Source organism: Anthonomus grandis, chromosome 2 (assembly GCF_022605725.1).
Source record: "Anthonomus grandis grandis chromosome 2, icAntGran1.3, whole genome shotgun sequence".
Taxonomy (NCBI): Eukaryota; Metazoa; Arthropoda; class Insecta; order Coleoptera; family Curculionidae; genus Anthonomus; species Anthonomus grandis.
Genome location: NC_065547.1, coordinates 39,635,724 through 39,649,958, shown reverse-complemented (window position 1 = coordinate 39,649,958; position 14,235 = coordinate 39,635,724). Strand labels below are relative to the sequence as shown.

The following is a 14,235-nucleotide window of genomic DNA, read 5'->3' as shown; positions in this document are numbered from 1 at the left end:
TATAAAAAAATGCCTCAGCCAAAAATACCTTTACTATCCAAATATTTAGTTTAAAGTAACGTTTCTTCTATCCATAATTTTATCCTCAGGAATCGACTATTTTGTGGTGAAAATTCTAAAGTTATTACCAAAATTATTTGTTAAAAAACAAAAATCACAAAAAACGTTTTTTATATAAAATTATTCAAGAAGTTATGAACATTTTTGATGTTAAAATTAATAGAATTAAAAAAATATTTTTTTTTATTTAACACACATGCACTGTCCGTTTCTGAACAAGTCAAATCTCCTGCAATTCCTCAAAAAGTGACCTCAAAATCGTTAAAACCATTTTTAATACAGAGAGTTAATTTTGATTTTGTTGAAAAATCTTGTATTTTGGAAACGACGTACTTTCGACCATCGTAGTCCTATCTCTTCTCTATGGTTCTTGGATATACTTTAATAAATAACTTATAATCGATATGGTTTAAGGATATTTTTATGGATAATGTATAGGAGTTTTACTTTAATTTTTTCTACACAGGCAATTGCAAAAGCAAGATCCAGGCAACAGCCTGGATCCTATAGTTGATGTTACTGAAGGCATTTTTTTTTTTGCTCGCAGTCCAGACCATGAGATAACCGTTCCCATGAATCTTTAATATACGAGATCTTTTTGACTTAAGAGAGATTATTTTTTAAGTTTCGAATGTTTAAAGTTGGTGTTCTGAAAAATAGTTTATAAATCGCTTTAAAAATGTAGCTAAATGATACTAATCTAGACTTTGTCTAGCTAAGGAAAGGTACAGCACGTGTTGTTCGGCTCGGTTGCGCAGTAAATTTGTTTACGCCAACGGTATCGATCGCCCCGATTTGCATATAAACAGTGCCGTTGCGTTAATTCTTATATTTGTGTTCTGTGTCTTTTACTTTTCTTTTAAATTAAAATTAAAAAAAGGCGCGCTACTGTCGCTAATCGCGCGTTATTAGGGGACAAAACTTGGCGCAGCTTTGAAACAGATGGTGTACCTTTCCTTAGCTAGACAAACTCTACAAGGAGCCTATTGTTATTTATGACCCTAGTATATCCAAAAACAAAATAGAGTGTGGTCTTGGTTGAGAATTATAAACGAGAAGAATCTCACCTTTACCTCTCGTATGCACAGAAGCCAGGATATAGTCAGCCACTTAAAAAATGACACAGAAAAAGATATATAGTATACTCAGACAAGTATTTTGTGATTCTGACATACAGTATAATTATTCCTCTTAACCGGCTCCGCATTGACCGATCGACGGATTAACCGGCCTGTTTACAACAGCCGAACGCAACGCAATATTTTCCAAGAGTCACCGGCGAGGCGATTCGGCTGGGATTTCCCCGTTATTACGGGGAGATCCCTGTGAACTGAACTATAAACGATCTTGAATAGGATTATTTTGTCGTTTTGATCAGTTTGGATTGTTCTTGCTGTGAGTACGTACAAAACATAACTATTTCCTTAACAATGAGTGCAAAGCGCAAAAGAATTGTGGTTTCGATGGATACACGTTTAAAAGTGTTAAAGCGGATTGATAATGGTGAATCTGTGGCGAAAATCTGTGCAGAATTTAATGTTGGAAAAAGCACTGTAAATGACTGGCGAAGAGATAGGCATTCGATTGAGGAGTTTTGTTCGAAAATGGAATCTGATAAGAATCTGGGCAGCCGTTGTACGAGAAAAAAACCGATTTGCGAGGTCGTCGATGAAGCTTTGTGGATCTGGTTTCTTCAGGAACGTCGAAGAGGTACACCGATTGGCGGTCCAATTTTTAAATAAAAAGCTCTGGCTATCCACCAGAAGATTAATAATGGAGGCGAATTTGTGGCAAGTGATGGTTGGCTTAATCGATGGAAAAAGCGACACGGAATTCATTTCGTAAGTGGAGAAAAACTGTCTGCTGATACTTCAGGTGCGACAAAATTCAAGACTAAGTTTGGTGAAATGGTTAAAACAGAGGAATTATCTCCAGAACAAGTTTATAGTATGGACGAGACCGGGCTAAACTACCTAGAAAAAACTTTTCTAGGCAGTCATGAACAGTCTGCCTCTGGCTTTAAAAAGAACAAAGAACGTATTACAGTGGCCGTTTGTTCGAATGCAGCGGGAACTCATAAAATTCCTCTTTTCGTTATTGGCAAGTCTGCCAAACCACGGGCATTCAAAAACTTGAATCCATCTTCCCTTCCGGTCTATTATAAGTCACAAAAATCAGCGTGGATGAATTCAGACCTGTTTAAAAAAAGAGTGGTTTAATTTATAGTTTGTTCCAAGATTTAAAAAACATTTAAAAAGTGTTAACTTGCCTATCAAAGCAGTTCTAGTGTTAGATAATGCTCCAACCCATCCTCATGACTGCGATATAGATGACATAAAATTAGTTTATCTTCCTCCTAATGTGACAACTTAGTGCAACCAATGGACCAAGGAGTGATCGAAAGCTTAAAAAGACGATACAGGCGTAAACTTGTTTCTGAAATTCTGCAACACTCGGAGAGTGAAGACAAAGGTCTTTTAGAAGTCATCAAGAAGATCAATATCAACGACGTTATCTATATGTTAGCTACAGCATTTCAAGAAATGCCCTCTTCAACGTTTATTAAATCTTGGAGAAAACTTTGGCCAAATGTTGAGAATCTAGTTGCGATCTCGAATATTGCAAGGACTGTAGAAGAAGAAAACAAATCCACTCTACAAGACCTTCAAAAGTTAACGCGTAACGAAATCATAATCACAATCATAATCATAATAACGAAATCATAGATTTAGCAACCAAAGAACCAGAGGAATATGATGAGAGTAGTGACATTGAAGAGGAAAAAACGATTTCTCATGAAGAAGCCAAAAATGTAATGGAACTTAAAATACATTGAGCAGCAACATGAGTCAACAGCATTAGACGTTTTGGTGATTAGAAAATGGAGGGATATCGCATTCAGAAATTCACTGAAGGTTAAAAAACAGAAGAAAATTACAGACTTTTTCAAAAAATAATTACATATTAAACTTACATACATATGTATATTTGTTGATGTAGCACCTTCATGTATGTAAATATGAAATATATAACTATATAAAGAATATTTCTCCATTATTTTATATTTATTATGTTCATATATACACTATCGGACAAAAGTAGAGCAACACTTCCAGAAATATTTGCAAATACCGATTTTAAAATTATAAATGCATGATAATGTATACAAATCTACTAAGTTTTAAAACTACAAAGTAGGCTATGATTATTAATGTCAACAAAAATTTTCGCCAAAATGTCAAAAAAATTTGTTCAAAAGAAGGGTTTTAGCAAAAGTAAAGGGTAAAATAATTGTGTAACGTGATTTTTATGTTTTTTTTAACATTTCTGTGTAAGATTAATCATGTCGAGAGGAATTCCAATTTCAAAAGACTTGAAGCAAAGAGTTGTGAATGGATTCATGGAAGGTAACAAACAAGCCGATATTTCAAGACAGTTTGAGTTACCCCGGTACACTGTGTCATCACAAAATAATATCATCGTATAATGAGAGGGGACATTTAGAGAAGTTGCCAAAATCGGAAAGGCCAAGGAAAACATCAGTAATGACTGACAGACGCATCAAAAGGATTTCCCAAAATGATCCTTGAAAGTCCGCACCTCGAATTATTGCTGAAATTACGGTTGGTATACGAACAGTACAAATAAGGTTAGTAGACGCAAAGTTATTTAGTAGACGTCCAGCTAAAAAGCCGTTAGGTTCAATAAGAAATAGAGCAGCAAGGTTGGCATTTGCTCGCCGGCATTTAAACTGGACCGTCAATGACTGGAAAAAAATTCTATTCAGTGATGAAACGCGCTACAAAATATTCAATTCTGATGGAATGAGGCGACCAATCAATACAAGGTTTAATCCTAAATACGTAACACCTACAATTAAGCATGGTAAAGGTAGTGTATTTTTAGAGGGTTGTTTTTCATGGAATGGGGTAGGCCCTATGCACTTTATTAATGATATGATGGACCGATTTGTTTATAGGGATATCATGCAGAATGTTATGCTTCCTTATGCAGAATGGGAAATGCCATTGCGTTTTATTTTTCAACAGGTCAACGATCCGAAACATTCTTCACAAGTTGTTCAACAGTGGTTTCGGGAAAATAATGTTCGTGTTTTACAGTGGCCAGCATAATCCCCAGATCTTAACCCCATTAAGAATCTCTGGGAAGAAGTAGAACGTCGTATTCGTACCCAAATGTTTCCAAATAAACAATCCTTAATAAATAAAATTAGTGAAGTTTGGTCTTCCCGAAAATGTCATTCAGAAGTTGATTGCTTCAATGCCGCGCCGTTGTCAGCAAGTAATTAATAATAATGGATATTCTATCAATTACTAATGTATCACTTTCAATTGTTTTTGTTGTTAAATGTGTTAAATATTTTTTGTTGAACTAAAGTAAAATAAAATACTGTTAAATACAATTTGTTGCTCTACTTTTGTCCGATAGTGTATGTGTAATACTCTCTTCAATACATATACATATGTACATAACATAGATAATGAACATAATATGTAATATAATATGTATTATGTACACATATATAAGTACACTTCGGATTAACCGGCCAAAACGGCAACCGGCCAGGTATGCAGTCCCGAGGTAACCGGTTAAGAGGAATTCTACTGTAACTATATCAAATCGGTGAGATAAAATTATGCATTCTAAGTCCAAAAGTTTGTTGATAGAATTTTCCATAGAATTCGAAATAACTCCTTTCTATACAAAAATCAAACTTGCTCAAAAAGTCACATAGTGTGGCGTTAGGTGAAATCATTGACATATCATTTAATGATGATATCTCTAGTCAGATCAATAGAGATATTCATTGTATAATATTTAAATAGTAAATAGAAATACCACGTGCAAAGATATCAATTTATAATTTTCAGGCATTGTTTAAAATGTAAAAAATAGTACATACAGGGTGTGTATACTTTTTAAGATCCAAAACAAAATATCAAAAGTTATTTATTATATATAGTGCAATAGTGGAACAAGTATTTATGCTTGTTCCTATAGAAGAAAATAACATTATATTTGCAAAGTAAAGATTCCTCCTTAATTAAAAGTGGAATTATAAAAAATTCACTTAGTATGATTCTAAACAGCTTAAAATTATTGGAGATAAATGAGGACTTATACCTAGCGCTTGGGTTCCTCAAAGATCACACCAAAAGATCTGGACAAAATATTAATAGACATCATTTATTCAGCAATTAGATAATTATAATATTACTTACCCTATAATGCTTCCTTAACGTCTGCGCATTACTCAGAACCCTCTGACATATCGGACAAACTTTAGGCGCTAAAACAAATAAAATCCAACAAAATAACACAATAGAGAACAAAAATAATACACTTACTCTCGCTTTTTGATAATTTATATCGTTTACCAGTTTCCTTCGAAATTTTGTACTCACTGTTATCTTCGCCGTCTACAGCGAACTGCCGACGAGATGCATTTTTTTTCAAAGGGCGTCCGTCTTCGTCGTGGCCGACTAGCATATGGGACCGTAGACACCAATCGGTTCTAAAACTGTCGGCAAACAATAACATCAAATTTATCAAAAAGAAACAGTTTAGGCGGAAAATACCTGGTTTTACATATTTCACAAACGTGTTGCATGTAGAGGTCGTGGTGGTTTTTGTGGCGCAACAGGTAATCGGCTCTTGCAAAGCGTTCACCGCATAGGTCGCACCCGAATTCTTTGATTCCTTCGTGAATGTTTCTGTAACAGCAATTCGTTTGATTAGATGCATTTTTGACTAATTGGCAATTAAGTGGTCATCTAATAATCTGGGTTTAAAGATGACACAGATATTGTTGAAATAACTGCTTTAGGTTAAAATCTTTGTAATTGGATTTTTCTAAAGATCTCTTGACTTTAGATAAAAACATTGATGGTGTGCCATCCTATCTGTTGCGTGATTGTGCTTCTGCATTTGTGAAGCCTCTCTGTACTATCTTCAACTTATCTTTTTGTACAAGCACCTTTCGTAAAAAATGAAATTAGCTTCGACTATTCATTAAATGGTACAATTCTTTCTAACTGTGATTATGTTCGTGATTTGGATGTCACTATTGACAAGAAGCTTAATTTTCGCAATCATATCGATAATATCATAAAGTCATCTTCAAAATCTCTTGGTTTTATTATAAGAGCTACATCGGACTTTACTAGTAAATAAAGTAGAATCATCTTATTTAATACCGTAATAAAATGCGGCTCCATTCTGGTATCCAAACTATACTGTTCGCATTGTTAGACTTGAATTTGTTCAACGCAAATTTTGAAATATATCGCTTTTAAAACTGATGGAATTTATCCAGAACAAGGATACGATCAGGACTTGTTACTCAGCAGATTCAATATGCTTTCCCTTCATCACGAAACCATTTGTGCAGGTTTGCTTTTTCTTTTCAAATTGTGTAATGGTCGTATAACTGCTCGGAATTGCTAGCAGCTCTACACTTTATTGTGCCTTACATTCATACTAGAAGACAAAACATTTTTTACTTACAAACACATAGCACAAATTTAGCAAAGAAAGAGCCTTTATACAGGGCATGCTCTTGGTTTAACTTGGTCCATTTGAGTCTGGATCTCGATCTCTTTAATATGTCTTCTGGTCATTTAAAAAAATTATTGTCAAATAATATCGTAAACCTATTTAGTTAATATGCTTTTTATATATATTTTTTCTTCTTGAACATATTTTATGAATACTTATTAGTTATATTTTTATATATGATTATTATTATTTTTCATGATATATGAATCGTTATTACTTATATTTTGATACATTGTCTTAGCGATTAGGATTGGATTCATGTTAGACAATAAATATATTTGAATATCTGTAGGTTTCTTTCAGTCAAATAATTTCAAAATTGCAACCGATTTAGTCAATTGAGTCACATACGTAACGTTTTTAGTTAAAAAAAAAATTATCTTAGGCAAATTAATTAGTAAATTACAATAAATTATTAATTAAATATTACAATTAGAAGAAACTAGAAGAAACTTGCATAACAAACATTAAATTTGCCAGAAAAATTGCACAAATAACAAAAGCCACTAAAAAAAATCTCCATTGGTTTGCAAATTAAATAGATGTTCCTTGAATTTTATTTTAAAAGAATGAATTAATAAATTAATTAGGTTTGTTGGTACTTTATTAAAAATATTTGCTGCATTATAAGAATATGACCTCTGAAACATGGCACTATGATGAAGTGGAACCGTAATTCTTTTAGAAAACCTTATATTTAAACCATGAACAGTGTCCCGAAAAATTAGTCTTTCTTTAAGGGAGACAGGGGAAGATGTGTCATTAATTATTTTCAATAAAAACACTGCAAAATGTAATATTCTGCGCATATCCATTTTAAGCCATCTAATATCTCTATATAAATAAGATACATGGTCAAATTTTCGGAGTCCATAAACAAATCGAACGCAAGCATTTTGGACCCTTTGAATTCTTACCCGACTTTCCAAATCTAGACAAAACCCATAAACTACGTCAGCATAATTAAAATGAGACAGTACAAGGGATTCACATAATTGTTTTCTTAACTTTACATTTAACATATGGCGGTTATTATACAATGTTTTCAGGGACATAAAAGTTCTTTGAAAATTTTTTTTAAGGTGTTCCTTAAATCTTAATTGTTCATCCAAAATAACCCCCAAGTTTTTACCGTTGTTTACAAATTCCAATCTTGTATTATCGAAATTAATATTTATATTAGATTTTAAAAACTCTCTTTGATTTTTGTTACCAAATATCATAAGCTGGGACTTATTAGGATTTAATTTTAAATTGTGATTTTTTGAGTTTAAGCCTAGTGCTTGCAGGTCTTCATTTATGAGTGATTCGGCCTCTTTATAGTCGCTGTAATCAAAACAATAATAAATTTGCGTATCATCAGCAAATGCCTGAAGCTTACAATATTTAAGCGATTTTAAAACATCTGAGGCATACATTATAAAAAGCAAAGGACCCAAAATAGAACACTGCGGTACTCCACAACTAATACTTACTTGTTCAGACTTTCTGTTATCGGAAAAAATCGTTTGATATCTATTAGACAAATAGGATTTTAAAAGCAAATAGGAGTTATTATTAAAACCGTAATACTTAAGCTTAGCGCACAACAAATTATGGTTAATGGTGTCAAACGCCTTAGAATAATCCAACAGCACTAAAACGGTATGCATGTTTTTATCACAAGCTCTAAATAAGTCATCAGTTACCTTACAAAGTGCTACCGAAATGTTAAAATGTTTCCTAAACCCACATTGTGAATTTGGTATTATTTCATTAGATAAGCAATAGTTATATATCTGATTATAAAGAATTCTTTCAAAAATTTTCGAAACGGCAGGCAAAATACTTATAATGCGAATGTCATTAAGAGTTGTAGGAGTAGACATTTTAGGCAAAGGTTTTCCCATTGAAGTTTTCCATTGATCAGGAAAGTAACTTATCTCTATGCAACAATTTATAATGTGGGTTAAGTACAAGTCAACAAAGGGGCTACAATACTTAAGCATTAATGAAGAAATTTCATCGGTACCTATCGCAATTGTTTTTATATTATTTAAAATTTTGTTAGCCTCATCCGGACTCGTTAAATGGAAACTAAACATATTCGCATCTCTATAAAAGTTATTATTATAATAAGACGTTTTTTCCTCACAGCCTGGATTGACTTGCGCAGTTAAGTCAAAAAAATTACTTATCTCATTGGGATCAGAGAGAAACGACGGAATTAGACCATCCTTATTCTTACAAATATTAAAACTTTTTAGTGCATTCCACAGCTGACTCGGTTCTCTTTTATTTAAAAAAAGTGAATCGATATACTTCCTCTTCTCTCTCCGAACCCGAGACAAAGTAAAATTTCTTAAACCTTTGTAAGTATTCCAATCTTCCAATAGTTTTGACTGTTTGAATATACGCAAGGCATCGTCCCTTTGTCTCATAAAGATTTTTAGGTTTTCTGTGAGCCATGGTGCTTTAGGCTTAGTAATGCGAGATTCTCGGACAGGCGCATGCCTATCGAAAAGGGTTAAAATAAAATTATTAAACATAGATATCTTCATATTAATGTCATTTTCGTAAAAAATATTATCCCACGGCAAATTGTGCATGTCTGCATTGAAATTGTATACATTAAAATTTTTAAAACAACAGTACCTAACAATTTTTTGACTGCAATTTATTTTTGCTAAATTTAATTCACAATATATAATTTTATGGTCGGATACGGCATCAGCCGATAACACACCCTTATTAGAAACCAACAGCACATTAGAAACAAATATGACATCTAAAAGAGTACTTACATTTGCCGTTACTCGTGTGGGCTCTTCATTTACTTGATGTAGGTTGTAGTTTTCAAAAAGTGTAGTAAGTGGATTTTGAAGACTCAATAAATTAATATTAAAGTCCCCTAAACAAAAAGTTTCTTCTACAGCAGGATAAAGACATGAAAATATATTATCAATTGGTGGCTTGTAAAAAACACAAAAGCCATAATACTTATTTCCCAACCTAATCTTAAAAACAAGGTATTCAAGTTTAGGATTAATATTAAAATCAAAAGTCAATATATCAACTTGATATGTACATTTAACAAAAGCAGCCACACCTCCCCCCCCTGCCGACCCTATCTTTTCTAAACATTTGGTAACCCGGATTCTTAAATGCGTCAGAATCATCCCCCTCAGGCAGCCAAGTTTCAGACAACAAAAATATCTCAAAATTATTTGCTTCTATCATATCACGTAATCCAGCAAAACCCGTAAAGATAGATCTTACGTTTAAGTGGCCAACTTTGAATTTACTAGTAGTCATCATCCAGTAACCAATTTGATTCTTATTAACAATAATATATGTATGTATAATTATAGGAAAAATTCGGAAAAATTTAATGTTATGCAAGCTCGAAAATATATCAGTGTTTCCCTATACAGGTATATATAGATAATAAATAGCTTAGCCTAAAAACAAAACAATAGAAAACAAAATAGAAAAAACAGCGCTTCCACACAATGCCCCGGGATTATTTTGTAAAAAATAATAATTATTCATATAGAACCAAAACCAAGCAAAAAAATTAAGCAAAAATCGTAATAACTTCATGCAATTAAATAAATTAAACAACAAAAAAAAAAAAGAGAAAAACTGTTTCTTATCCCAAACAACACAAAATAAAATTGTAATTATGATTAAGTTATTGGTTAAAAAGTATTTTCTTACCGAAAATCGAAATTGCATGAGTATTGATAACAATAACAAAACGTATTAAATTACTGTCCATTATTAAGCTAAGCAGACTTTATTTTAATTAAGTCACTTTCACTAGGTATACGATGCACTTTATTGTTAAACTTAGTATAAATAACTCCATTCAGGACCCATGCGTTTTTGACACCAAACAAGTCAATGGCCTTATTAAGTAGAAAAAGGCGATTTTTAGTTAAATCTTCCTTTATAAATATATTACTGTTTTTCAAATTTTTGCGACCTTTTAGTACCGAAACACGAGCCATATCACTACCGAAGTTCACGAGAACTGCAGGAGGACTATTATTGCGTGCCTTGGCCAAAACACGGTAGCACTTTTTTATATCCGATCTATTAATATTTACTTTTAGCTGTTCGGTAAACAATTCGGTTACTTTTGAATGCAGGTTCTCGTTTACATCCATGGGCAGCCCAAAAATGCGTATATTCATGTTTCGTTGGGATTGTTCAACGCAATCTGTTGTGGTGCGCAGTTTTATGTTTTCCCGTTCCAGCTCAAGGACTCTATCCTCCAGAATAGTACACCTATTCACCAGGACAGAGCAATCATTATTTAATAAGTTTAGCTTCTCTTCAAACTGTTTTTCAATGCGGGAGACTATTTTATCGACAATTTCTTGCAGAAATTTGTCGTTAAAAATGCTTATTACTTGCGATTTAATCTCGCGCAGGTCAGTAGATGAGAATCCCATTATGGCGGACAGAAACAACAACTTGGAATCAGTTAAACACCAATATTTCACTGCACTGGAACTATTTTAACTCATAATAAGTTTATGTTTATGTCACCTATAATTAAGCAAGGATTTTTTTCACTTTCCATGATATTGTCCAGTTCACTAATAAATTTTTGTGCATTGCTGCTCGGTGGTCTATATATACTCCATATAGTACATTTAAGTTTAGTCAAAGTTATTGACAAAAAATTGCACTCTTCCAAGTTTACAAAGGATGTATTTTTTACTGTATAGTCTATATTGTTTTTTAAATAAATACTTGTGCCCCCTCCTCGGGTATTCCTACAATTGTGTACGGAAGAATAGTTTTCAATATTATAAAATTGTCTCATTTTGAAAAATCCATGTTTCTGTTAAAACCAATATGTGAATGTTTATATCGGTTTGTTGCTTTAAAATTTCCTTTATATCGTCCATTTTGTTTCTTAAGCTACGTATATTTATATACAATATATTTAAGCTATAATTTTGTAGTTCTTTAAACATAAGAGTATTAAATGTTTATTGTTTGTTTTAATCTTCAAGATCTTACTATTTTAAGTCTTCAAGACGTTTAATTCTTACCGGTGGATCAGTCTCATTGTATCTCAGGTATATTTTTCCATTTACACAGTTTGAACTCTTGAGATTATGATTTTTTCTGTATTCTCGTGCCTTTTTAAACAATGTCTGGTTATAGTGAGTTAAGTCCTCATTAAAGTATATGTTGTTTCTACCATCCAGTCCACATTCATTTGTTTTTATGCCCTTTTTTTCCCTGACAAACTTTAGAATTTTATGTTTACATTCTTCGCTCCCAATTTTCAGGACAATCGGACCATCCACCTTTTTTCCCACTCTGTAAGCATCTAATATATCCTGATCAGCCCCAACGTTCATACTTTTCACTACCTTCCTCATAGTGGTGACATCATCAACCCCTTGTTTTGGTATACCCACAACGACTAAGTTTTTTCTTTTTTCTATCTGCTCCTGGGCATTAAGCTTTGATTCCATATCATCCACACGTTTTTTTAATTCGTCATTTTCATCTTTAAGCTTTTTCATATCACACGGGACTTCTTCAAGTTGAACTTTGTACCCATCAAATGAGTCTGATATAAATTGCATTGATTTTTTGATTTCATGCATTTCCTGCTGCATAGTTTTTTTGAAAGGGTCAAGATACTCTTTAAATAAGGCCCTCACCAGATTTACAACCTCAGTTTTATCCATTCCAGTCTTTTCTTCACTTCATGAAATAACATAACATGTTAGTTATGTTATTTCAGGATGGATCTCAGTGTTGCAAAAAAAGTTTAAAATCAGTTGTCGATGCATTTATGCTTAAGTTTATGAAACGAGATTAAAATTTAAGATTTTTTTCGTACCACCAGACATGATTGAGAACCCTCATGGACGCTACGAAATATTAAAACTGACCGGAACTTGGAAATTACAACTTATTAATAATCATCAAAATTTTAATATTCATTTCAGTACTGTTTATTTTGCCGCGTACCGTAATTCTAATATTAACTTCTTGGGTTTGATAGAAGTGTTAGTCTAGCTAACAGTCGCAAAACAAAATAAAAGACTCACATTTATAAAAGGGCCATACTTTTTGATTGTCACAGTCGTCAAATTCAAAATTGCAGATGGGCGCCATCTTTGCTTTTGCCTTCAGAACAAAGTGGCAGCCTGAGAGTTTATATATTTTTTTGTCGCAGCGATTTTGTAAATATACATGAGACAAATACCAATGCGTCCATTTTCCATGAAAAAAAATGTAAAATAGATTAAGCAAAATATGTAATTTTTAAGTCAAGATCTAATAAAACATCTTGAATGAACAATAATCAGAAAGTGTAAGGAATTAAAAAGGAGAGTTTCTTATTCAATCTTAAAACCTAACCTTTCAGAAAGAGCGAGAGAACTGATAACCATGTGTTTTCTAGCCGTTTTTAGTGAAAATGTGTCAGCCGTCAGAGTTTAATTAAGTGAGGTTTGAGGTTCGTGTTTTTAGAACACACTCTTTTACGTTTAAGTTTAAGGTTGACAAGATTTAAAAATGCGTATATATTATCTTCTTTTTTTTTATACACCATCATAAAGTATAAGAATTAGACATTAATTATAAATTTATGAAGCATTGAACCGGGTTCCGATTTTAGTTTTTTAATTTGGAATGATACATATGTGGTTTTCTATAAAATCCAATATATGTATAATTCATGTGTAGGACTTAAACGATAATTAAAGTTATTGTTCTGATTTGAAGTGTTATACAGCAAACATAAATTTGAGGAAATTAATTTAAATAATTCATTTAGTTTGAATTCATAACTTGTACGAAAGGACTGATAGTGAAAACTAGCAAGTACATGAAATCTTTAAAATTGAAACTATCAGGATTTATAATAAATATAACGTAAATTGAGCCTAAACCCTCACGCAATACCTCAAACATCCACGACTGACTTTTATTTTAACACATGCATTTTTATTAACCCTTCCACCTGTGTATATACTGCATTTTTATTTTTAAATTATATAAGTTTTACTAATTTTAAATTGTGACGAACGTTTGTTTAAATAATGTGAGTTGTCCTAATGTTTTACGTCTTGACCCCTTTTGGGAGAGGATTTTTTAAACTTTGATCCGTAAGTTTAATAATTTTAGTGAATTTCCTTAATCATGTTCTTCACACATTTTAGGTAGATAATGGCTATTTATTAGACTAAAGCTCTTATGAAAAATATAAACACGATATACAAACTTCTTCTCGCATTTTACTAAATCTACTGGTACACAGTCGCTCTTTTAAGTTAATAATACCCTAATTATTATTTTTTGATACACGACTAATTTTGTAATAGGGAGCTATACAGTGCATCCCAAAAGTTCTAAATTCATTTTAAATTCAGGGGTGTGTTCGAAAAAAAAACGCTCGGACCCGTCGATTTTTATTTCAAGTTGCGCATTTTTGTACGTAAAGTTTGTATATACAGGGTTGCTCAAAAATTAATTACGACTATCAACTTCATTTGTGCAAATGAAAGGAACCTTTTTTTTATTTCATCTTTGAATTTCGCCTGGAATTCTTCGTATGTTTCATGCATCATGTCCTAT

At 32.4% G+C, this 14,235-nt stretch overlaps 2 protein-coding genes across 2 annotated transcripts in view; both read right to left on the bottom strand.

The window, feature by feature from the left end:
• LOC126750415 (zinc finger protein 846-like) overlaps positions 1-14,235 on the bottom strand; it is a 42,740-nt gene that overhangs the window by 4,129 nt on the left and 24,376 nt on the right. The window contains exons 9-11 of the mRNA XM_050460040.1: positions 5,661-5,795; positions 5,430-5,602; positions 5,304-5,371 (exon numbers count right to left, since the gene is read on the bottom strand). Coding sequence (XP_050315997.1) covers positions 5,304-5,371; positions 5,430-5,602; positions 5,661-5,795 — 376 coding nt within the window. The remainder of the gene's footprint in view (positions 1-5,303; positions 5,372-5,429; positions 5,603-5,660; positions 5,796-14,235) is intronic.
• On the bottom strand, positions 7,007-11,628 carry LOC126750417 (uncharacterized). The gene is made up of 2 exons (XM_050460041.1): positions 10,339-11,628; positions 7,007-9,529 (listed from the first exon to the last, which is right to left on the bottom strand). Exons 1-2 carry the CDS (start codon positions 10,397-10,399, stop codon positions 7,146-7,148), a joined length of 2,445 nt encoding a protein of 814 aa, XP_050315998.1. The 5' UTR covers positions 10,400-11,628; the 3' UTR covers positions 7,007-7,145.